The 26,293-nt window shown below is 43.0% G+C and overlaps 1 protein-coding gene across 1 annotated transcript in view; it reads right to left on the bottom strand.

Moving 5' to 3' along the window:
- Positions 1-1,081: 1,081 nt before the first annotated feature.
- Positions 1,082-26,293, bottom strand: part of tle2a (TLE family member 2, transcriptional corepressor a) — a 42,973-nt gene continuing 17,761 nt past the window's right edge. The window contains exons 2-19 of the mRNA XM_050054708.1: positions 26,056-26,119; positions 20,994-21,038; positions 17,280-17,342; positions 16,706-16,810; positions 15,988-16,201; positions 15,552-15,568; positions 12,539-12,634; positions 11,887-11,931; positions 9,177-9,338; positions 8,874-9,000; positions 7,723-7,922; positions 7,295-7,374; positions 6,312-6,561; positions 5,748-5,995; positions 3,544-3,691; positions 2,835-2,985; positions 2,571-2,647; positions 1,082-2,268 (exon numbers count right to left, since the gene is read on the bottom strand). Of these exons, the coding sequence (XP_049910665.1) occupies positions 2,161-2,268; positions 2,571-2,647; positions 2,835-2,985; positions 3,544-3,691; positions 5,748-5,995; positions 6,312-6,561; positions 7,295-7,374; positions 7,723-7,922; positions 8,874-9,000; positions 9,177-9,338; positions 11,887-11,931; positions 12,539-12,634; positions 15,552-15,568; positions 15,988-16,201; positions 16,706-16,810; positions 17,280-17,342; positions 20,994-21,038; positions 26,056-26,058 (2,139 nt within the window). The 5' untranslated portion in view covers positions 26,059-26,119 and the 3' untranslated portion in view covers positions 1,082-2,160. The remainder of the gene's footprint in view (positions 2,269-2,570; positions 2,648-2,834; positions 2,986-3,543; positions 3,692-5,747; positions 5,996-6,311; positions 6,562-7,294; positions 7,375-7,722; positions 7,923-8,873; positions 9,001-9,176; positions 9,339-11,886; positions 11,932-12,538; positions 12,635-15,551; positions 15,569-15,987; positions 16,202-16,705; positions 16,811-17,279; positions 17,343-20,993; positions 21,039-26,055; positions 26,120-26,293) is intronic.

The raw sequence follows: 26,293 nt of genomic DNA, 5'->3' as shown, positions 1-26,293 counted from the left end.
TCTTTCATATTGAAATGGATCTCGTTCAGTTAAACATATAATCAGATTTCTGAGAAGGTGAGAAATCTGTTTTGTGTTTCTTTTTTCAGAGTTATTCATTCTTTAGTCCCCTGTGCACACCAGTTGGAAACCAAATCAAGGCAATGGCAGTCTTGAGAGCTTTGTGCTGTGATTATGGATATTAACGGCAGCATTCTTAAGAGGCTAAAACCATGGTTGCAACTTTGCACCAAAAGAAATGCAATGAAACTTAATACGTTGTTATTATTATCCACCTGTATGCCAGTAATCCTTTACTCTAGATAGAAAATAAATAATTTACTCAATTTTTTTCAGGTTTATTCTCATTCACAGTTTAAGCTTTTTGTCTTAGCAGAACAGTCACCACTGCAACCATAATCACCAAAAAACTCCCTCTTGGGTATTATTGCTATAATAATCCATTCCTCAGCCTATTGTACTGCAGATCACCTTTGTCTCGCCACACTGCGAACTAGCTCAGCACACAAACACAACTGTACAGCTGCAGTATTTATTGAGAGCTCCAGTCACAGAGGAGCTTGCCTTGCTGTGGGTTTGAATCCCAAGACACTCTCTTATGTCTGAGGATGTTGACATTGACTAGAGGAGACGCTTTGTGCTGTTGTGTACCCTCAGCAAAGGAGAAATGTTTCCATCACAGCAGAGCGGAGGCAGACTGCGTACTCACCATTCTTTATCTAAATATTTCTAAGATGCTTCCTGGCACCTCACTATGAGCACACGCTTTTCTGGCTGTAATGGTTTCAACAAATATTCAACAAATGCGTCTTTTGATTTTTTTCTTCCAGTTTTAAAAACATCCAAGTTAAACCTGGCAAGAACCTGACTTGATTCTGTCGTTGAAAAACACATTCTGACAGCCAGCAGTGGCACCATCACACCTGCTTCGGTCTTTACGGAGCTGTTGCAATCTGTTTTTCTCTGTGAGAAGATGCTCATGAAAAACACAAGTGATCCACTGCAGACCTCAGACAAAAACTGCACTAATCTTTGACAGATGCCCCACAATCCCATCAGTTTTCTTAAAGCTGATCCAAGTCACAGATAACATCCTTGTTTGCCTTTAGAGAACTTTATTTACATGTCCATATATAGCAAGGTTCATGATGCAGTTGTGAAAATACCTGTCTGCTTATATGTGCCCTAACAAATACAATTAAAAAAACAAACAAACAAAAAAACATTTAATGTTGAGTGTTAAGGATGACGATATAGCAGAGGCCACGTCCCCAAAACTTGGAGAGAACCTGTCGTGAGCTGTTTGAACTGACAGTTTTTCTGTTCCAGGCTGGTTTCACCAAAAAACATTTCCACAATAAGTCTGGCTTTGTTCTTTTATAAAGCAAACATAACCAAATAAAAAGGAACAAAGACAAACTCTCAGGACACTTTAGAGAACACCGAGCCCTGTTCTGTCATGTATGTACTGGAGATGATACAATCATGTTGCTGCTGAAACTTAGCCAGGAGAAAAAAAAGAATAGCTGGAACCTCACAGCACACCATCCTGCCATCTGCCACGCATCTGCTGCCCCGAGGAGCAGCCACGTAGCTGGACCGGACCAGGCCAAACCGGGCCAAGCTGACCCAGGCTGGGACGTTTTACACAGCACAGAATATGGACCGTATTTTTCCATCAAGAGTTCCCAGCCCTCCCTGAACCCTTCCCACACTTCCTCAGTCCCATGTCTCTGTCTTTTTCCACTCGATGTGGTCCAACTGTTTGCGAAAAATTCAAAGGCTAAAAAAATAAGGTTTTTTTTTTTTTTTGCTAATTTCTTGTTCACTACAGAGGTTTTATTTTGTTAAAAAAAGGAACAAAAAGGAACAAAAGCAAAAGTTCTTTGGAGGAATCCCACAATTGCGCAGCTATAGACTAACCAGCGTTCTCAGAGCATTAAAAACAAAGTTCAAAGTTTGTTTTTTTTATCCAGAGATGTGACTTTGTGCCCCCTTGCTTCTCTTTTCCATTTCTTTCACAAACGTAAACAAAACAACAAAGTACGAGTTGAGTGTCTCTTGTTTTCCATGCCACCGACGCTCTGTACAGTCATTGGTGCAGGAGGGAGCCTCGGCTCTGCCCCCTGATTATTAGGGTTTTTTTCAGCCAATCAGAGTTCAGTAGATGACTTCATAGACTGTGGCCTTCTTGTCCCCGGAGCCAGTGACAATGAACTGGTCATCAGGAGAGATATCACAGCTGAGAACCGACGAAGACTCCTTAGACTGAACACAGAGACAGAGAGGAAGTCGTATTAGCTGCAAACAGTCAATGAATCATGTTTTTGTACAAACAGTGACACAGAAATTCACATTATTCAAGTCAAAACTGGTGTAGCTGTGGCCCAGAATAAACCTCTAATATTCCAACAAGAAGATGAAATAGCAGGAGAATGAAAAATCCTAATTATTTCCAGGCCAGAAATGACAGTTTCTCATCATGTCACCAGCTTACTGAGTCATTTTAAACAAAAAAGACTTGTGTGTTTGCCGAAAGCTGCGCACAAAACTGTTTTGTAACGGCCTACCTGGAATATGCTGGATCCGTAAGGCGTCCGCCATGCATTCAGGAGGTTATCTTTTCCTGTGCTCACAAACCATTTACCTACAGGACGAAACACACACAGCCATCAACAGATAAAGTCTCAGGGGAGGTGAGATATGGAGAAGCCTGAAAGAAAGTGCTGCTTTTGTAAAGACGAACGGGAGAGGTGAAAAGGAGGAAAATGTTTCTGAATAAAGCAAAAAGCAGGAAATAGGTTCTGCTTCCCTAATCATGTCAGTGAACGTACCGCAGTAGGCGAACTTGAGAGAGAGAACGCAGCTCTCGTGGAGGTGCAGCTGGTACTTGTCAGGTTTGGAGACGTGCAGGACTTCCACGTTACTGCTCTCCATTCCCACAGCCAGCCACTCGCCTGTCGGACAGTAGCCCAGAGAGAAGATCTGGAGACGGGGAAGGAAAAAGGGAATCAAAGGAAGGAGAGTGGGTAAGCGTTAAAGATCATCAGGAGCTGGTCAGCATATCAATGTCCATCAGACTGGACAGCAGCAAGTCTGATTTATCCATCCATCCACCCATCCACTTATCCAGGGCCCAGTCGTGGGGGCAGCAGGCCAAGCAAAGCACACCAGACGGCCCTCTCCTCATCAACGCTTTCCAGCTCCTCCTGGGGGACCCCAAGGTGTTCCCAGGCCAGATGAGATATGTAATCCCTCCAGTGTGTTCTGGGTCTGCACCAGGGCCTCCTACCAGTGGGATGTGCCCAGAACACCTCTAACAGGAGGCGCCCAGGAGGCATCCTGATCAGATGCCCAAACCACCTCAGCTGACCTCCAGATGTCGGAGCTCCTCACCCTATCTCTAAGGCTGAGCCCAGCCACCCCATGGAGGAAGATCATTTCGGCCACTTGTATCCGTGATCTCATTCTTTCAGTCACAGTCTGGACAGCAGTAAGTCTGATCAGTGTTCATATATAACATATAGATGTGTGTGTTTGTACCTGCGAGGTGAAGTCGTGTTGCTGGAGCTGGCGTCCCTCTCGGAGGTCCCAGCAGCGGACCGTGTTGTCCAGCCCTCCCGTCCACAGTTTGGTTCCGTCATTGGAGATGTCGATGCAGCTCGCTCCGTCTGTGTGGCCCTGGAATTGCCTGCAGGGAGGAGACAGACACATTAACACACATTCCTCCGGACGTCTCTGGCTGTCAAGCCTCCTCTCTGATCTCTGCTCATACCTAAATAGTACAGACTGTTATTTGTTAAACACTGCGCTGCATTACACTATTTCCAGAAGCTTGCATGGAGCTTTAACTCTCCAGGAGCATTTAAGTGCACTGTGAAAATGAACAGGCAGAGACGTACTTGCTTGACCACAGATAGTCACAGCACATAGACTGGTTTAAACCATTAATTCAAACTACAGCAACTTACAAATGCAATGTATAATATAATCTTAATTATAAATCCTGCTAGGATTCATAAGCAGTATTGCAACATTTAATAAAAGTGTGTTTAATAACACACATTAATGCAGTTTGAAAGAAGATATGTGTTCATTAATGTCTATGTCAACATTAATAACTCTTAACGTGGGGCAACCGTATGCTGTAATAACAGGAGATTTGTCTTCATAGGAGAGGCTATAACTGTCGACAAATACTGTACATTAATAAACACTTAAAATGATAAAAGACTTAAAGTTGTACGGTTTACATTATTTCAGTGACATGTATATAACATGGACCAGTGCTACATACCTTAGCATTTATAGTCTAGGATACTTTGCCCATCCCTATAGGGTGTTTTCACACTTGGTCCTTTTGTCAGCCCTCCAAGCGGACTCAGAGCGGTGACTCAGCATTTTTCGCGCATACGTGAACACTTCAAGAGAACTCAGACCCCTCTTAATTTAGCCCTCTAGATCACATGCTTTTGCATTGGGACGCTTGAAAAAACAGCCGAAACCATGGCAGCCTGTAACGCCTGCAAGGACGCAGGACGAGGAGTGGTTTGGTCCACGGAAGATACTGCACGTCTCCAGATGTGAAATGTAGAATACATCAAATGGCAACAGTCTACATCACAGAAACACTAAAGTTTCCCTTCACTTTTGAGTTCATCTGAAGGCGAGGGGCCTCATAACCACACTGCAGAGCCACGTCAAAGTAAAACAATAAACTATGCCAACATATATTACATATAGTGTGAACAGAAAGATGACTGAGGTCCCATCAGAGCTGAAGTTGACCAGAACTGAGTCCCTTTTCTGTCGGTACACTTTTTCGTGCACTTTAAGAGGACTGAGTTCGGGTAGTCTGGGGCTGTTTAGTGGCTGTTTTGGTAAGGAACCGGAACGAGGGTGAGAGAGAGAGACAGGATCCGGAATTCAATGGATGCACCTTTCCGTCAAAATAAAAGCACCAAGCTAATAAAAATGTGGTGAAACTTTTTAATTTAAAGAATAGAATTTACAAGAAAAGCCCCAAGCCATTAAGTTAACCTTTTTCTTTTATTGTAAATCGATGGTGCGCCAGAATTTGAAGTTTTACTTTGGTGAACACTTTTACTTTGGTGAATTTGGTGAATTCCGCTCTCTAGACCAGAACCTGAATCCAGACAAAATTCAGAGTGAATGGAAACCAGGCTTGTCCCCGTGTGAGGCTAAGTTCGGGTGACTTAAAAAGGACCACATGCGAAAACACCCCTAGATGTGTGTATTATCTGGTGAGGCACTGACTTTGTAGGTGGATATATCATCTGAACATTTGCAATACTACAAATTAAATACAGTTGCATGATAGGATGCTTTAAAGACAGACAGTCACAAAAAATGAATTTTAGAAAAACAAGCTGCATCCTGCTGCACGTTAAAAACACACAGACACACAGGTTGTGCTAAAGCCCACCTTCTCTGTGCAGTACTCCTCCTCTGTGTTTGGTTGCCTATCTACACTGTTTGCCCCCCTCTCTCTCAGTTATGATTGACAGCGTAGATTGTGAAATTTCAGAAATTACACAATTTCTTGTGTCTCTCTGTGCAGTCGTCTCTGCCTTCTCATTTCCCACTCCATTGCCTCTCTTCGTTTCCCATCACTCCCTCCTCTCCTCCTTTTCTTGTAACTTGAACAGAGTCTGGCTTCCTTCCCGTTTCCATGGCATTCACTAAAAGTAGTTAAAACGACGCAGTCCTCTTTCCAGTCCTCTTACCTGACCAGTGTCTGGTTGTGAAGGTCCCAGACGACGATGTTGCCATCGCTGCAGCAGGAGAAGCAGACCTTGTTGTCAGGGGAGATGGCCAGAGCGTAGCAGGCGGGAGCGGACGACGTCAGCTCTGCCTTGATGCGAGGAGTGGGCGTGGCCAGATCCCAGATTGACAGCGTGCTGGCCTCCCCGCCGACGATCAAGGTCCGTCCGTCTGAGAGCAGCTTGCAGGAGCGGATGTAGTTATCCCTGTTCTGATTGGACACAATAAAACAGCAAATATAAAATATGTTGCAGCAGTCTGTAATTGATGACAAGGGGATACGGCGATACAAAGTTAAGCGTCCTGCTACAGCGGTACCACAGCAATAAATAAAGATGCTGGAGGATTTGGCTTCAGAACAACAACAACAACACAAAGGTGATTCATCATTTAAAGTGTGTTTTTATGTGTGTAAAAACAAGAGCATCACTTTCACTTGTAAAGCAACATTATTAGACACAACATGGACAACAAACTTCAGATACAAGTCTACAAACATCCGTCAAGTCTCCTCCCTCCTCCCTTACCAGACAGTCCAGCTGGGCCATGGGGCTCTTGCTTCCAGGCTGGCTGATGTCCCACACCTTGACGCAGCCCTTGCCTCCGGTGTAGACGTGACGCGTCGAGGTGCTGATGGTGACGGCACACACCACCTCTCCGTGGTTCAGGGTGTGAATCTGACGGGCATGGCGAGGGATTCCTGGGCCCAGCAGGGCGTCAGGGGGAAAGGGCACCGGCTGCATCTGGCCGTCTGCACTCACATGGAACGAGTAGGCGCTGCGGAGACGAGAGAGAGGAGGGAAGAGAAATGGATGAACAACAGAGAGATTAAAGGCTGCGGCAGAAACACTTAATCAGAAGTAGCGAGAGATGAGAGAGGGCAAACATTTTACTATTTGGTCTTTGTTTCTAAAAGAGGACTTTGTTGAACTGTTCAGCGAACAAGAATAATTGCACAAGTTAAACTCTGATGAGCCCAATTTAAGAGTGCTAAAAAGTTACAGAACTTTTTCATGTAGACATTTTTCCCTCAGCCCACCTCATCTGCTTCAACTTGTGATTTCTGTATTTCCAAGAAACACTTCTGACAGTCTGACACTAAGTGACTAAACCCTGACTATTACCACTGATGTCTGGGTGGAACTGAAAAACATTGTATTTAACTTCGTCTATTGAAGCTGCTCTGCAAATATCACTGACGTCACATTGTTTATATCATTCATTTATCTGCAGAAGCAAGAAAAAAACTCAGAACAACAAAGCGAAGTGGAGCCAGAAATGAAAGTCACATTGATAGCAACTGTTATGAAGCATTTTTCATTCAAGTGCTTTAAGGGTGAAGACTTATTTAAAAGTTCTTGGAAGTATGAACACAGACTTACAAGCCAGTAAAATATTTTCTTCCTGACTTTTTAACCTCAACATCTTTCACTGTCTGAGAATCTGAGTGCAGTTAATATTGAACAGGTGAAGATTTGAGTGATAGCAGGTAAGAAGAAGAAGAGCTCACGGTTTTCCGGAGGCGGCTGACTGCAGGCTGGCAGGCAGCCCGGGGACCCTCATATGCGGGTGTGGAGACTCATAGCCCACCTGGAAGACATAGAGATGCCCCAGTGTGAGAAAAAACACCTCAAAAGACACTGAAGTTCGTGAAGAAGAGAGGAGAGAGTTGGCTCACAAAGACAGGTAACACAGAGACTGTATCAGATGAAAGATCAGAATAAAATGAGATCATATAAAAGCAAAGAGACTTCTCAAGAGCCAAGGTCATAGATTCTTAGCGGTAAATGACAACGCAGCTGCTTTTACTCTAAAACACTCCCTTCGTTCCCACATATATATCCCTCTTTTTGCCCTCTGTGACGGGTTTATATGCTGAGGCATTCCATATGACAGTGACACTGAAAAGACAAATTATCTGCCGAGCGTCGAGCTCACCACAGGGGACCGTCCGTAGCCTGCGGCAGCTGCTGCCGCTGCTGCAGCAGCAGCTCCGTTCATCTGGGGAGAGACCAAGTGGAGGCCGGCGCCGTAACCCGCCGCCCCGGCCAGGTCCCCGTTCACCCCTGGAGGAGGCAGGCCGAATGCCCCTGGAGGGTACGCTCCCTGCACCGCCAGGGGGTTTCTCAGACCCAGAGCTGCAGGAACAGACAAGAGAAGTGTGAATTATTTAAGTGAGCAAATTATTGATTGAGGCAACTGATAGACAGAGTGTCAGTCACTCAGAGACTTCAATCTGTCATTTAAGCAAAGAACAGAATCAGCTCCACATTTTATTAAGGTGACTCCCTCTGCAGGGCCTCTCAGTGTGTGTGACAGTTGTGACTGACAGGCTGTGAACAAGCTGCTGCCTGCCATACAAAAGGCAGGACAACATCCCTAAACTGCAGCACTGGACCACTACTGCCCCCTGCTGGCCACCATATGCTCCTGCAGCGAGACAGCATGTGCAAATGTGTGTGTGTGTGTGCTCACATAAACGTCCTCTACATCTTGTGTCTGTGCGTGTAGCTGCATCTACGTAGCGTGTATGCATGCATGCATAATGGTGTGTGTGTGTGTGTGTGTGTGTGTGTGTGTGTGTGTGGGCTAACAGGTGATGTGAGGGGGAAAAAAAGAGAAAGAGATACAGTGAAATAGATGGAGGCTCATTATGAAGCAGCTCACAGTCACAGTCCATCACCTCTCCTAATCTTTCCATTTAAAAAGTGAGGGGCGCTGAATATTTTTGCCCACAGCTGCTTATTAAGTCCAGATGGTGGTGGGTGGTGGGGAGCTGGCTGACACCCATACCAACTACTGCGGCCTGATGCTGATAGAATCAGTACATGTAACAAAGCCAGTACAGGCTAAAAACTCATCTCTGCAGAGGCAGATTCATTTTTTTAATTGATGCTGTGTACAATGAAATTCTGTGTCCCTGAGAGGACGGATGGAGACATTTGGGTCTCATGAGATTTTCCATTGTTGCAGGCAAGCTAACTTTCACGTCACAGTAACTTGAGGCTATCTGAAGTCCAACGCTCCCTTGTAACAATTAAGTAAAGATAATGTTCTTTTGGGATTGAAAGCTCATAGGATGCTATTACCGAGGGGGTCCACACCAGGCTTGCCAGGGACAGGTCTGAACTGTGGAGGTCCGCTGGGTCCTGGGGTGTTGGACTCTTGAGACATGGGGGTCCCCGGCTTCATACCTGGAGTACTGGATTTCTCCCTCTGGGAGAGCAGAGGATAAAAAGAGCAGCATTAAAGACAGAAAAGAAAATTGATTTAGAATGGAAAGTGAGCAGACACGTGGACATGTGCGTTCATGGAAGAATAACACCACAAAATCAGTCAGATATTTGTCCTCTAATGTGTCTGTGTTCGACATGGAGATATGAAAGGTCTACCTGAGGGGGCTCTTTGCCACGAGACGGCGAGGCTGCACTACTGGAGGAGGCCAGGGAGGCGGGGCTGGCCTGTGGGGGGCCCTCCTTACGGGACGGGGGCATCTTGTCCAGGCCATTCTCCCTGGACGAGTAGGACTGCACGCTGCGGGGGGACGACGGGTCCTGAATTTAAGAATTCAGAACATATAAAACTTTATTAAACAGGACAGAAATAAAAATGGCGATGTATGCATTCAATCTTTTTTTTCTTTAAACCACCAAAGGCCACAAAGATCACCTGGAAATCACTCAGTGTCTCCTTTCTCAGCTTGTTTAACTATACTGAGTTTATAGAAGAGTTACAGGAGAGACTCATAATTTATCCAGTCAAAAACAATCGTCAGGTGTCCATATGAACATTGAAACTTTGCTTGCTGTAATTAGTCCTTAACATACGATAAAATCTTCTGTTAAATGTATTTGAGTAAAATGACAATTTTATTGGTTTTGTCTAGACGAGACTGACTAAAATGTTCAATATAATCTGATGACTAAAAAAAAATAAAATTTAAATGTTCATTGACAAACTATAATTAAAAAGTTACTGTTTTCTCTGACTAAGATAAGACCAAAATGCCTCCACTTTCAGTCAACTAAAACTTGACATAAATAACAGAAAGAGGTTGATTAAATATGATAAAAACTAACAAGGACATTTAACACAGGACTAAAACTTGATAAAAAAAAAAAGAGCACTACAACTTGCCTCAGTGTAATTTATTCTTCTAACTTGGCATGTTGGGCACACTAAGCTTTCATCCTAATTTTCATATTAAAAAACTGTGTTTATTTTATTCCACAGAAAATATATATTTGTAAAGCTCTAAGCTTCTCGTCATAACCAAGCTTCGGCTGCTGTGGTTTATATTGTATCTCTAAGAGAGAGTGGAATCTGTTGCACAGGTTGCCTGCCAATTAATAAAGTTGTCAATTCATGATACTTTCTCATCTTTTAATTGTAATACTTAATATACAATGTTTTTAAAAATAGTTATATAAATAAATAATGCTACACCATAAATCAGGGTGTCTACAGATAGAAGCAAGTTAAAGTTAAGACCTTTTTAAGACCTATTTAATACCACCTTATATAAAATTTTAGACCAAACCTGCAATCGAAATACACATTATATATGAATGTGTGTGTGAGACATGTGTAAGTACTTTCCAAGTAAACACACTGATGTCAGTTCAAAATGAACAGTAAAAAAAATGACAACTATTGGGGGAGTTTAAGTTTAATGTTTTTAATGCAAAAAGAAAAGAAAATCTCATTGTTGTCATAAATTATATTCATTATTACAATTCTTAGGTCTGTCGGATGATTGAAAACAGTCATTGGGTCTGTCAGAGATTTTCACGGTAATGTGACTGAAAATATTTAAGACTCATCGAATCTGAATTTAAGACAGTTTAAGACTTTTTAAGGCCTTATATTAAGAAAATGTAATTTAAGACATTTAAGGACTTTTTAAGGACCTGTAGACACCCTGTAAATAGAGGGGGAAAAGAAAGAGAAATCCTAATTGGAGCATTTACAATAATGCATTTCAAAGTTTATGTTTATTTTATTTAGAAAGGACGGTGCACATTAATTAACATGATCACTTAAGTCACGTAAATGTGTCAGCTTTAGCCATACAGGCTAATTTTCATCTGCAATCCCTGGCAGGTTGATGGTATATGTGTATATAAGAAAAAGACATTAAAGTGGCATACAAAAGCACAGGAGCACATATGCACAGATAAAAGTGGGTTGATGGCATGTCCACAGAAGGGCACATGAGCACAGTGAAGCATATAACTAATCTCAAGTTAATTTCGGGCTTCAGAACTAAAATCAAAGTTAGTCTTTTTTAGTATAATTCCTGTTTTGTTTCAAACTGTCAGGGGAAATTAAGACATTGTTTCAAACTGAAACACTGATTTAGGAAAATACCCAGTTGATTTGTGTACCTCAGCTTTCTGCACACTTTTGCACAGAACAAGTACTGTTCATTTCATCCCCCATCATTTACACTGGATGCACATTAATGGCCAGTATGAACATGAGGAATGATTACAGTGAGCAAAATCTGCTTCAGTGTTCATATGGGCGACTGACGGCTGTTTCAGAACAGACTTGAATAACGCTGAACCTATCCTTTAACTGCTGGTGCCAACTATTGTTCTTCAGCGGACATAAAAGAAATCACTTCCTGGCACCAGAGGAGTTTTCCGAACGAGACCCACCCAGCACTACAAAGTAAAAGCTTTCAGGAAGTGGGTACTGTTCAGTTACTGTCATCTCATTTATTTTGATGTCAAAGACAATGATTTTAAGAAAAAAACGTTGATTGGTGTTTTTACTTTAATCTATACGAGAAACAAACTTTTATTCTCCAACATCCTTCAGCCTCGCTATGTTTGCACTCATTCATAAAACTCGACAGTCACACAAACACAACTGTACATAAAGCTGCAGAGGTAACTGTAGTCAAGTGTGTGCATGCATATGTACTTTATGGTTGTCTATGTTGTGAAATAAGGGCAGACAGAGGTGGAGAAAGACGGGGGAAGGTTATTATCATTATTGTTATTATTCAGATGGTCCTGCTGGGTGTGTTTACATGATGTATGCAGATGAAAGCGGTGAAGTGAGGCCAATGGAGGCCGGCGGCCGCCTACTAACCTCATCCACCACCAAATTATCATCACTCTTATCCGCATCGCTGCCCTGTGAGAGAAGAGAGAGGAAGTGAGATTAGATATTCCTGCTCTGCTGTCTGATGTATGTAGATTATATGTAGAAATATACAGCACACAAAGTCATACACTCGCTGCTGTGTGCGTGTGTGTAACCTGAGAAACTTTTTTGTCTCAGGAGCTTTAATTTGTTACACTGTATATAGTGGAAAATTAAATATCTTATCTTGACATTTAATTGCCTGAGATGGTGAATGCAATGGACAGTGCAAATGTAATTAATTAATTTCAGATGTTTAACTTGGGAGAGGTGAAAATCCTCCAAAGGCACTGCTGTTTTTTAATATTGCAGGTCTTCTCCAACAAAACTATAATGCTAAATAACCCGAGATTCATTTATCTCGCAGTCAAAATAATCCCTCACAGAGCTTAATGTATCTGCTCGTCCACAATAACACCAATAATGCAGTGACGACAGCAGGGAGTGTGAATATTTCAATTACTGCCTAAAATGAGAGCTGTTTTTCAAAGCGCACAGTGCAGACACCTCTGGTCTTATCTGGCGAGGGCCGGCAGAGTTGGGTGAAACTTTCCCTTCAGTTACTTAAACATTTAAGAGTGTTATGAAAGTGCCTCACATAGTCGGTCATGAACTCCTTCTCATCAGCTTTCCTCTTCTTGCCGTTGCTGAGGTAGTCTGCTGGGCGACCCTTATCCCCGTTGGACAGAGAGCTCTGCAGAGGGACAGACGGTGTTGACGATAGAGAGAGCAAGACAGTGAGGGAAAGAGCAAAGGGGAAGTGTGCATGGGGGTAGAAAGAGGAGGAGGAGGAGGAGAAGAAGAGGGAAGGAAGGAGTAAGGGTAGAGAGGGAGGAAGAGGGTGATAATGAGGTGAGGAGGACTGCATAAATCATGTCAGGCTCATAAGCTGCAGAGATGAATGTGAAGGAATATCGGCCCGAATCGATCGGGCAGTAGGAGTCAGAGGGAGAAAGAGAACGCTTCAAGTTTTCCTTAAGGCAGCAGAAAAGAATGTGGAGTGATCCGTTTTTGGCACTGTTGCACAGTTTTTTTAAACCAGTATTGTCACAATTTTCGTAGTGGTATTGATATAATGTTGAGATCTAAATTGTTGTCACACTGGGTGCAGCATCAGTGACTTTAGTCCTTCTGTATGAAAGCTAAAGAAAGCTAACTTTAAGGCACAGCTGCCAAAACCTGTGTTCTTTCAACTGACCACAGCCAATAAAAAAGGCAATATTGGCGGCAATAAAAGAAGAAAGGATGACAAAAAAGTTGAATCATAAAAAATATGTTTACTTAAGTCCATGGAGCAGGGAGGCAGAAGGCATGTTTACTTATTGCTCATTAATCCTTGTTTTGTAAAATCAGTGAACTGCAAAATAAACCATAAAACCCTCAACAGGGTTCGGCAATATTTTATGGCTTTGTAATTTTTGAAAAACTTTCTAAGGGTGCTTTCAGACCTAGAGTTGTCTTGCTTTGGTCTGAATCAGGGACTCATTTTGTTGCAAAGTTGCATAATTACCTAGAGTCGGTTCGTGTTCTCACAGCAGTAGCTTATTTGCAAGCAGACCAGATCAAATGTCTTGTGCGAGAAAGCTGCTCTTGATTGGTCAGAATTTCCATGTGGGAAAAATCCAGGAAGTAAACAAACGTTAAAGAAGAGTACACTTGCAAGATAAATGTGACACTTTCTAATGTCACAATGGAGGGACAACTACGCAGGTTGATTTTAGCGCTGCTCATCGTGGACTATATTGCTGTCATTGTTCATTTTAGTCAAACCATACAGTTTGAAAACGAGGCGCGGCTCCAACTAGAAAACAATGTGTTGATGCATTGGATGTGCTGAATTTGCATATTAAGACAGTACAGGAGGAGGTGCACATTAATAATCCTCCAGGACTGTAACATGCTCATGTTTAACCCAAACAATGTGTCATGTGACTGCAGTTGGTTCAGATCGAGGTCGGAACACATTCTCACCACAAACAAACCGAACCAGAGTTTGTTTGTAACAGGACCGAGACCACCTCTTCAAGAAGGTCTGGTTGTTTTGGTGCGCACCTGAGTGTCACTGCTGTCTTCACACCTGCCCAAACAAACTTGAGTTTGATTGAGCCAAACTGGGCAGATGTGAAAGCACCCTAATAATTTTCGAGAAGTTTCCTAGAACTTTCTAATGTGGTACTGATTATAGTGAAAATACAGCATGCAATTCAACTGCATTTGATATTTGTCTATAGGCACTCTACAAAACATAGGGCATAAATAATGAATTCATATCCACTTAAGTTAAAGCTACAGTTGGTAACTTTTATAAAAATGACTGCCATCATATTCTTGTGTGCACCAGAAACAACCAATCAGAGTCGAGGAGTCTAAAACTAGGCAGCACTGATCAAAAACGAATCAAAATTATGTTACTACACTACCTATTTCTCACCTCAAATGTTTTCAGAAACATAATTTAGCATACTGCTTAGCTGTAAAATGAGAAAGTTTGTGACCCCTGCTTGAAAAAGTTGAGCTGAAACAAAACCAACTGTCTCATTTTACAGCTAAAAAGCAAACTAAAATATGTTTCTGAAATCATCTGAGGTGAGGTATAGGCTATGCAGTGACAGAATCGTTATTAATATTTAATCAGCGCTGCCTAGTTTGACAGTTTGACTGCAGTTCATGAGCAGTGACTGACAGCTGCGTTAGAGACTCCTTGTTTTTGGTTTGTTGTTTTTATTCATGTGCAGTGAGGCCATTAGAACCCCTACAGTAGAGCAGGCAGAGGAGTATGATGATTTTTTTTTCACATACCATAAAACATCAATTAAAAGCCTAGTCCCAATTAACACCTAGTCCCATTTATATGCCATGTGTAGCTACACATTTTGACAAATAAACACCTGTCTCAATTAGACGCCTGGTCTGGTGGCCAAGCAGTTATTTTTATAGAATTCTTTGGATGTAGAAAACCAGATTGTTGACTACTCACTTGAGCTAATGTTAGTTAGCTGCTTAGATCATGCATGCAAATATAATGTCAATGTGGAGATGCTACATATCGTTAGCTCGGTTGATTTCATTTTACTGACACCATGAGCACCAGAGAGGACCCCAAGTCATTCAGTTTTACCGGCATGATGAAAAAACAAGTGGTGACTCCCTTCTTCTGAAGCTGTCATGAAGTCAGAATATGTGTCTGTTCCTCAGCTACCCAGTAAGTTATTTATACTACTTTGGTCCGTAAAGGTCCACCGATCCAAAGGATCAAAAGTACTTAGTCACAACAACTGCCAATGGTGCCATTATAATCAGGTGCAGTTAAACAAGTGTCACAAAACAATTTTTAAAAGTACAAACTCATTTTTTAATGCATGACAAATGCAATATTAAGAACCCATGATGTTAAGCTCAACAAAAACATGTCTAATATCCATATTTCTAACTTATTATTTGGACTTTTCTTTAGTTTTTACAGCCTTAGAAAACAAAAGAAATAAACTTTTATGGAGTGGATATCCATGTTCAACACTGAATTTGCCCACAGTATCAAAAACTGCTGAACAAACGGCTGGACAAGTGTGAGTGGACTTGATATAAGTGATTGTGTAGTAATTTGTACTCACTGGTCCTGCTTCACGGTCTGTTTATTCCAGGCAGAAGCACCAAACACATCCAGGTACCAGGCCACGGGACAGCAAATGCAGATAAGAACACACACACACAAACACACACACACACAAATTCAACATTATCTGCCATCACTTTACATCTCTCTACAGCTGATGACTCAGTGGAAAAATATCCCTGAGGAGTGTTATTATCAGCAACACTCCTGTGCCCTGCCAAAAATCCAAAGCAAAGCCAATCATCAGGATCCATCGAGCCAAGCTTCGCTGTTTACTCTACCCCTTCCTCAGCGAGATGTTTTTCATCTCTAAGAATGCAATCCAACTCTTATCCCAGGCCTGCGCTCATCTAGAGTTTTACACTTTTTGCTTTGAGGAACACAAACTGAAAGAAAAATGAGTAAACAGGCATCAATTTAAAGTGTTCCTGTACCTCTGTGGTGCTCTGCAGCAGCGGCGGCAGCTGCTGCTGCCTCTAGGTGAGCTCTCTCATCCTTGGCAGCCAGCTGGGCCCCCAGAGCCCCGGACAGGGCCAGCAGGCCAGACCCTCCGCCAAGCGCCAGGCCAGGGTGAGGCAGTCCTGATGGGTGTGGGCCCATTGGCAAACCCTGGGCATGCTGGGAGAGGTGCTGGGCCTGAAGCTGCTGCTGCAGAGAGGAAGAATAGAAGATGTGACAAAAAGAGAGAGGAGGCAGAAGAAAGAGAGATTTGGGTGACTTACAAGCAATGAAGGAAGTGGCTTCACAGGAAGTGATCAAGAGGAGGAAGGAGAGAGAGGGAACTAAGTGCTGCGATGTGTACGGGGGGAGAAATGCTGAGGTCAAGGTAGTGGCTCATTGGTGGGGGAACTCTGCGGCCAAATCAGCGTGATGGGAAATAAAATGATAAATAAACTGAAAGACTATTTAAAGCCTGTTTGAATTCTCTAATATTTGGAAATAAAATGGGACATTTGGTGGGGCATCGTTTAACTGCTGATGCTGTTCAGGTAGCTGGTGAGGCCACTTAAAAAAAAGAAATCATAATATTTCCAAAATAGTCATCCATTGTTATGACATAAATCTAAATATTTTAGTGTTGGCAAATGGATGTTTGCCTCTATAAAAGAAAAAAGGAGGAAACAAAAATAAATGGGAGGATAAGGTACACACGCTATGAGGCAGAGGGGGGAGCCCACGTACCCCTATCGAAGCATTTAGCTCCCCCATGGTCACCTGTTTGGCGCGCTCCATGGCCTGGACCACCTGTTGTTGGTGCTGTGGAACAAACCAAGAGGTCAGTGAGGGCAGGTGGATTCAAATACTTAAAATCTAAATGATATCTTTTTTGCTCTTTCTGTAAACTGAATCAATATTAATGAGGTGTAACTTTTTTCTAATTAGTGTGAAAAAGTATTCAGACTCTCACAAACAGCATATTTGAAATACAGATTTTTTATTTTTTTTTCGCTCTGGGAATCATGTGAATGCATGCAACCATTTGGCGATCGAGGAATGTGCTTTGAAGTTCTGTCCATCTGCAGCTCTGTGTGTGTGTGTGTGTGTGTGTGTGTGTGAGTGTGTGTGAGTGTGAGAGAGTTATTACTTTGTGTGTATGCATGTGCACGCCTTCTGTGTGGGCTGCTGTCAGACAGGAGAGAAAGAGGGCTGAATGCACTACAGTGTGTGTGTGTGACTGTGAGTGCGTGTGTGTGTGTGTGACTGTGAGTGCGTGTGTGTGTCCCACCTCCTGTGACAGGAATGGGATGAGCTGAGCACAGATCACGTTCAACCGCTTGGCAATCTCCGTCTGAAAGGGAAAAAAAAAAAGATACTGTTGCTTTGATGAATAAACACACACAAACATTCGCGAAGCCAAGATTGAGCCCCAACAAAAAGAAAACACACACCCATAAAGGTTACACACACACAACACACACACATACACGCACACGCACGGCGTAGCTGTGGCCTGCTTCTCCCAGGGCCAGTGTGGTAAATATTTCAGCTGCTTACATTTGGTCCATGCAAATGGAAACTCTGCCAGGGAGTTTGGCTAAAATATTCATGGACAGCATCTGCTGCGGCCTCAGCCAGCCCACACAGTGTGTGTGTGTGTGTGTGTGTGTGTGTGTGAAGAAGAAAAGATGCAAGAATCACTATCNTCTGTTTGTCTGTGTGTGTGTTTGCATTTTGCATGCTTGAGTGTGTGTGTGTGTGTGTGTGTGTGTGTGTGTGTGTGTGTGTGTGTGTGTGTTTCCTGCTGGGGGTCAGTGATTCTTGCTGTGGGTGTGTGTCTGTCTCGATCTGCTCTACTACACTGCCAAAAGCAAACTCTTCCGCCCTCCCTCCCCTCCCCCACCTCTCTTTCCATCCCTCTCTCTCCTCCCTTCCATCTTTCTTTCCATCACACTCTGTTTATCGCTCTTTCCATCCATCCCTCGTTCCATTTCTCCTTTCCCAGTATTAGTGCAGTAATCAGTGTTGCAAGCGTTGTCATGTGATGTCCGAAACAAACACACACACACACACACACACACACGTTTAGCGGCAGGCCCAACAAGGCCGTTAGGGCCAGTAATGATATGCATGCAGAGATCATGACAACATCATTATGGCCGCGGGCTGTTTTTCTTGTTGACAGCTAGACTCTGCTGTGTGTGTGTGCGCGTGCTAGGATGTGTGAGAATGCATGTGTGTGTACAAATCAAATACACACACACGCATACACACACATGCACACACTCCCCATCCCATTCTCTCTCTTAAGTGATTTATTGATGCCGGACTGAACTTCCACCCCCTCCTTTTCTCCTTCTCCCTCTCTTCTTCCTCTTGCTTGCCCACATCTCTCCCTCCCTCCACTCTCCATTTTTCAGCCAGGCAGCGTGCTCCCCCCCTCCTCCTCCCCTCCCCTATTCCCTCCATCCTCTGAATCCATCACCCCCCACCCCAAGGGAGACACAATGATTTCTTGTTAGAGAACTCCAACTACTAAATGACATCTTCAGGAGTGAGGGAGGGAGGGAGGGAGGGAGGAAGAGGGAGAGAGAGAACATGAGCAATCGAGAGAAAGAGGATAAAGAGGGGAGGACAAAATGGGAGAGGGGAAATGAAAAGAGGAGGCGGAGGAAGGAGAGGAGGTAGAGGATGAGGACGAGGGCAGATTGGGTTGAGGAAATGACAGCGAGAGAACGAAGGATGTGGGAGGGAGAGGAGAAATAGACGGAGAAGGAAGAAACAGAAGGAAGGCGGGGGAGGAAAATCGAGATGGGGGGGTGGGTGGGGTGAGGGAGGGACGGAGTGACGGCACGACAAAAGCGAAGCGATTGAGATGGTGAAATGAACGGAGGGAGAGAGAGAGAAAGAAAGAGAGTAGACGGTAGGAAGGCAGTGACCTGATTTAAAGTGAAATTCAGCATGGACTGTATGTCTGCGAGGAGACAGAGGTGGAGGGAGGGTGTGCAGAGGAGAAAAAAAAGAGGAGATAAAGAGAGAGAAAGAGAAATCAATGGAAAGGAAGGGAGATAGAGACAGGGATGGCGAAGAAATGGAGATTAAGAGAGAGGAGCATTAAAAAAGACAAAGTAAGACAGCAATTGAAAGGAAAGGAGAAAAGAGAGGTAGTGGATGGAGGAGCAGGGCAGGGGTGGATGGATGATGGAAGGATGGATGCATGAATGGATGGATGGAAGGATGGTAGGATGGAGGGGGGCACAGGGGCAGTAACAGACAGGGATTTACGACGGCTGAGAGGAGAGGCTGTTCTGGAGGCTCGGGGAAGGGCAGAGTATTCTCATCTGTCTGTGGTGGAGAAATGAATTCTGTTTGTGGATCCTATTAACGCCTCCACAGCATAACGGCACTATATAGGTCCATCAGGGAGAGGACTGACGTTACAGCGGTAAAGAGACACAGAGATATGAAGACAGAAAGAGAGACATCCACAGACTTTGCTGAGAAATATGAGTTACTCTGAGTGGAGCTGATTGGTTACAAAAGAAAGGAGGCAGAGGAAGTGACTGTGTTTACACACAAAGTATTTTGGGTTTTGCTCTTAGTCCAAAAAAAGACAATACTCCTAATATTCAGGCCCAGACACAACAAAGTGACATCAACGAACAAGTGAAGATGAAGGCCGACTTTTGCCATGCCTCAAGTCTCCTGTGTTTTGGCCACAAAGTTGCACTTGAACACACCGCGAAGACTACAGCCAACGGCCAACTGGCAGATATAATCTGCATATGCATGAGAGGAAATAACTCTCCATGGCAGCAGGTGGCGGTAGTGTGTATTCATCTTTAAAAAAGGAAAACCGGAAGACAGATTCAAGACGCTAGTTGGCAAGTTAGCACATTAACAACACAATGTTGAATGAGCTAATGATGAATACCATGCACTGGCGCTTGAACGACTTCTGCTTCAGCGCTTACTGGCTAAAAAAATAATCATATTTCATATAACAAGTTTGTTCTGATCTCACTCCCTCATAACCTTAGCCATTTGTTTCATTCCTCACCTGCGTTTCTCTTCTCGTGCATGGAGCTAAACTGCCAGTCAGAGTGATTTCACTCACTGACGGGCTCCACTAGCTCTAACACTGACTCAACATGCTGACTCGACAAGAAAACAGGCGACAAGGGCCAACTAGTGCCAACGATGCAGGCAACTCCGCCAAAACTAGGGCGTCAGACGCTCACCGATGGTCCAACATTGACATAGTGTGTCAGGGCCCCTCCTATTTACATGCAGCCATGCGTACTCCGATTAACACTCTCTAACATGTCATCATTTATCATGTCAAAATATAGTGGAAATGTGTCTTCTCCACCATTAGCTGACTTGCTCGACCATTCAAACGCAGCCTCCTTCTTTTATTCCTGCAACCTCCTTCTTGAAGAGGTCGGCATTGTAATATTTGCACATCTCCAAACACCTGTTGATATCCAAGTCTTTCATCATGTTTAAAAAAGGTGTGTTTGTCCATTAGACAAGAAATGTGGGCTTTTTTGGGAGGGCATGCATCTCTACCCCAGCCTTGTGAAGTATTGGCTAGTTAGTTTGTGTACAACGCACAGAGCTGACCAAAAAGGAAGAGGCTGTGTGTCACTGACTGAGATGCATACTCTGAATGCCCTGTATACATGTCCAAATAATTCTGTTAAAACCCAAATAATACTGCCATATTCCACATGTCTTCATTGGAAAATGCTAAATTCACAAAAAGGCCTAATTCAGAATATCAAAAGAGAACAAGCTGTTTACATGACCCACATTAAAGTCTGAATATTGTCATATTTGGAATATGAGTGGAATATTGGTGTGTATGTCAGTATTAGTCAGTGAAAATAAACCAGGACAACAATGTCAAGATTTAGGAGTCTGAGGCAGGAGGGATAAGATGGGGGGGGGGCACATAAAGAGAGGCAGAAAGAGAGAAAGAGACCAGGAGCTCACTCACCTGTTTGTGCATTTCAATGTTAAGGCCGTAGGACATCTCATAATACTGAAACACACACACAGGAAAGCCTCAGTTAATACACACGAATAAGAGTTGACTGACATACACAAACATTCATGTGTGGAGTACATGGAGGAGGCTGTCTTTATCATCATAATATAATGGACATTTCCCATGTGGATATAGGAATATGGATATATTTTTACAGACTGAATGTGTGCAGCCCTTTTAAGAATCAAAACAAAGCAAGGTGATGCATTATTAATCCAAACTCAATATATACTGTACATAAAACACCAGTTATGACAACCTCTGCAAACCCGTTCCTGTGAATCAAATGGAAATCTTAAAGTTAAATCACCACCCAAAAAAGGCATGTTAAATTTACAGCACATTATTTTTCATCTGCTGTAACTGCTGGATTATAAAAGGTGAATTTACACAATTTGGTTTTATTTTATCTGCACAAAGATGAAACGCAGAAGGGCTACTACAGATAAAAACATGGTAAAACATCTGGTGATATTCTATATTTTTCTTTTTGGAGACAAATCCCACAAAAAAACAATGAAGTGATCCTGCAGTCAATCCCACATGTAGGTTGTAATACTCACTGGCACACTAAAGACGTACTAATCCACATCTGAAAATAGTCCCCAACAAATACACTATTTACTCCTGTTTCATATTAGTTTTCTAAAATATGCAGTGTGCAGCTGTTTTAGGAAATGGCGGACCCTTTTTTAGAAATAAAAACACAATTATTTTTTTTAACTGTTTTAAAACATTAACGTCCTTATAGTTGTGAAGTCTGAATGTATTTTTGTGGGATTTGTTAAAACTGAAAAAGAATAATGCCAGCATTTTCCCAAAGGCATAAAAATAAACATCTTAAAAAATATATATAAAACATAGACATTTTTTCTTCAAGACAAGAAGTGATGATGGCTTAAAACATCCAATTTCTGCCTGCGTTTATCTGTGGCGTTATATTTACATAAATTGGCGATGGAGTGGTTGTTTTTACACAAATAAATTCAGCAGTGTGAGCCCAGAACCACTCACAAAATCTTTTCTTGCTCCTAGCTTCAGACGATGCCAACCCTCGCACGTGCACTCTGAAGTGCACATATGTCCCTAAAAGCACATTGCCACTAATTTCACCTTGACTCTGCTGAAAGTCAATGCCACTAAAATGACCCTGAGGCGCGTTTTGGAAGCCAGAAACCCGAAGCGAGGCAGGGAAATTGTCGCCGGGCAGGAGAAGGTGACAGACTATTGCAATAATCATGTCTAATGTGAGCTATTTGACCCTGGCTTTTACCTGAAAGTACAAGAAGCTATGAGGAACGCTGGAGATGAATGCCACAGAGAGAGACAGGTGAGGGTCTCCCTCTCTTCCACTCTGTCTCCCTCTCTCTCTACCTTCAGCGATGGACGAAAAAGGAGAGCATTTTAAAGTCAGATGCCTCGAAAAGTGACAGGCTGACATTTGCTTTTCAGCGTGGCTGGTTGTGGAGAGAGGAGATTGGCAGCTAGGCAGCCAGAACAGGCTGGCAGGATGGGAGAGGAGATGGCAGGGGTCCTCTCTCTCCAGACATCTTTCCTGGCAGTTAGCACGCGCATGTGTGTGTATGAGTGTGTGTGCAGGTGTGTGTGTTTGTAGCACAAGCCTACAACTGTGTAGGCGTGTGTATCTATGTGCTTTGTGTGCATGTTTCCCTGCGAGTGTGTGTGTTCATGCACTCCTCTCTGTGTGTGTGCCACCATAAAAGACGCCTTTCCTGGCAGCTGGCGGCTCTGCTTGGCAGTTGGGGTGCCAAGTTTCGCCTGTTGCTTAGCAACACCCAAACTCGTCCAAACCCAAATCATCAGCCAGGAAAGGAGACCTGGCCTGTGCTTGATGCCAGCTACCCCCCCCNACACACACACACACACACACACACACACACACACGTCTCCGCTTCGTGCCAAGATTGCCACATAGCTCTTTTTTGGCACAGCGGGTTCTGGGCAGCCTACACTCAGTCAGCTGTGGTTGTGTGTGGCTCTGATCACAGGTAAAATCAAGGCTGGAGGTTTGCAGACGAGAAAAACAAGGAAGGCAAAGAGTTTCGGCCTTTTCTTTATCCAGAAAAAAGCTGTTGATCATGTCTCCTTTACAATCATATAGCCACAAATATTCACACAGTGCTGCCTTTTGATGGCACGACTGCAGAGAAGGCACATTAAAGGTATATTACGCAGGATTTTCCTTAAAAAAAATGTATAGACACACCAAAGTAATCCCCCCAATCAACCCTTGTGAACCACTTCAAGTGTGTGGTGGTGTAGATATCTGCAGAGACTCTGCCCTCTGCCTGTATTTTCTTCTTGTCTTCTTAGTTTGCTGCCTGACGTTCTTGATCTTCAACCTTTGGGCAGCAGGTACGTTCCCCCTGCCAATAACAGTCTTCAGCTAAGGTCGGGACTTCATAAAAACAAATCAGCCAGGTCCGAAAATAGTGGACACAAATCAGAGAAAACGTAGCAAGCTGAAACGCCAAGCGGACAAAGCTCATTCCAAACAAGAAATGAATTTGGGGTTGGCTTTCACTTTCACTGGCGAGCACTGAAGAAGATGGAGATGACGAGTGATGCAGAGTTGGCTTGTTCTCTGTTGGACAGGAAAGTGCTGGCGGTTAGCTTAGTTAGCTTGCTAAAATATCGTCTTTTCCATTACAACAAATGTAACCTTCCTTCAACACCCTAATTGACAATTCCCACATAGTATAATTTAAATATTTCTGTACAATCTTTTGAGAAGATAACGTGTCTCTGCTACATTTTTGTTCCTGTAATTCAAACTATACTCACATGCTGACTTCTATAACTTCCTCTGCTCATGATGAGATGCAAAAGCTTCAAACTTTAGAGGAATGATGACAATGAGTGGGCAAATTAAGCAGCAGTGTCAGAGAACGCACTGTGATCACACTAACCTAACACAGCAGTGTGGGAGGGAATGACTGACAACCAGTGACACAGCAGCGAAACAACTTCAAGTCTGTATAGTTCAGTGGGTAGAGTACGGGACTGAGACGACAATGCTCACTATAAATAATTATTGTCTTCATTAACCAATTAATTACTTGATCTTTAAAATGGCATAAAATAACGAAAACCAAAACCTCACAGCACAAGAACAGTTCATTCCCAACTGCAGTGGGCCTCATCGGCAAGCCTCGGGACCCCCACTAACACAGTCTCTTACTTTTTTAATTTCCTCTGTGTTTAGGGTATGCATCTAAGACCGAAGCAAATTCCTTTTAAGTGAAAACCTACTTAGTATAAATCTTGCACTGATTCTGATGACAAATACCAAACACCATTCCCCAGAGCCGGAGATGATTAACTCAATTTTTTTTGTTTTGTACAATCAACAGTGAAAAGCTCAAAGTTATTGACTTCAATAAACCATTCGCATGAGGGGATTTTAAACAATACACTCTAGGACTGTTACAAGAGGTCAAAAACTCCACAGGTTAAGCGGTATTTATATTTGTGCATCAGCTCAATGCAGAGCCAACACCGTAGCCTACACACATGGCCTACGGCGATGTGAGCATTTATACTTGTGCGGTGGTGTGTCTGTGTCACCTCTAAAACATAAGTTGGCGACAGGGTTTCTGTGAAGTGCTGTTAAGTTTAGATGATTCAAAACACATATTAAAACATGGCTTAACAGAGACAATTTCAAACACAAGTACACAAATCAGCTTCACTATAACTCGCAGCATTTACAGTCAAGCACTTGTCTTTATCTGGACACATTTTCCCCACAAATACAACATGCTAATGATATTAGCACAAGCTTATGGTATTTTACATTGTATAAATTAGCCTAGCAGCTAGCGGACTTTTCCTCTACTCATATGAAGCCAGGGACAACAGCAACATTTAACAAAGGTAACGTTACAAAATTCAGCTCCATTACAACTCACAAGGCTCAAAGACAAAACTACTGTCTTACACTAAACACATTTTCCAAACAAATGTAACATGCTAACGTTATTAGCACAAGCCTATGGCATTTTACATTGTATAAATTAGCCTAGGGACAAGCAGAGATTTCCTCTGCTCATATGAAGCCAGGATAAATCACACACAAGACTTAAAATGCTATTGTGTGGAGGCTTTATTGTCTTCACAATTTACTGTTACTTATCTGTGAAATGTAAGTTATTAAAAGCTTAATTTCCACTGAGGGAAATGGTTTCTGCCTCACCGCGACGTGTAGTTACATTTCTGGGGAGGTGCACATCAGGCTACGCCGTATGTACAGCGTCGATTCAATGCAAAAGTTTTAATCCCGCATTACCCCTACGCTGATGGCATGAACCACCCGAATGTATCACAGATACTGTACCAACCATACACCTTTAAGAACAGTGTCTTTTTCTTCTGTATTATCTCGTTAAATGCTCTATTTTGAGAAAGACAAACAAGCTCCTTCATACACAAATGTTACTGAGACTAAATTGAGGGGATTTACCTTCAATCACATCTGTGCTGCCAACTGTAACAGACACAGACATGTAAAGATGGGCGTTGTTTGAAATGTGTCAACACTAGTACTGATACGATACCCAAGTTTTGGCACAGATGCCAAAATTAGACTTTTTTTGTGTGATCAGAGAATTAAGAGGAGTATGAATCAGACCAGGCGTTGGCTGCCAGCTTTCAGCACTTAGACGTTTGATGGTTTAACTGTATATAAAGATGTTTGGAGTGAGAAGTTCCATGCACAGCTGCAGACAGATGTGAACACACATCAGCAGCACAGCCCAGGAGGACATATCTCAGAAGAAACAGTTGCAAACACAAGCACAAGTTTGCACGCCCATGTAAGTGCTGTTTATTCTGCAGTCCTATAATATGTGTGTGTGTGGTCTTCCGTGTGGTTTTTGGTGGGTGTTGTTTGGCAGCTGTTAGCAGATGAAAGGGATTTAGTGGACTTGGCATCTCACTTGTTGTGGAGAGACATGGCCCGCGTGTGTGTGAGTGTGTGTGTGTGTCTCACCATAACGTAGTGCCTTTGGATCTCTGTCTTCTCTGTGGCCAGTTTCTCACATTCCAGTTTCAAACTGCAACAAAAGAGAAGAGTGGGGAAAAAAATAAAGACGTTGAGTTTTCATTTGTATCATATTCCAAGTAAAAATACACAATGCAATTAGCTACATGACAACAAATTACTCCCCACTCGTTCCCTCTCTCTGTCACCTCTCCGTCGCTCTCTCCCTCTCTCTCACACTCAGTGG

This window comes from Epinephelus moara, chromosome 10 (assembly GCF_006386435.1).
Source record: "Epinephelus moara isolate mb chromosome 10, YSFRI_EMoa_1.0, whole genome shotgun sequence".
Classification (NCBI taxonomy): Eukaryota; Metazoa; Chordata; class Actinopteri; order Perciformes; family Serranidae; genus Epinephelus; species Epinephelus moara.
The sequence above is the reverse complement of the archived record's forward strand: the minus strand, read 5'-3'. Positions and strand labels throughout refer to the sequence as shown.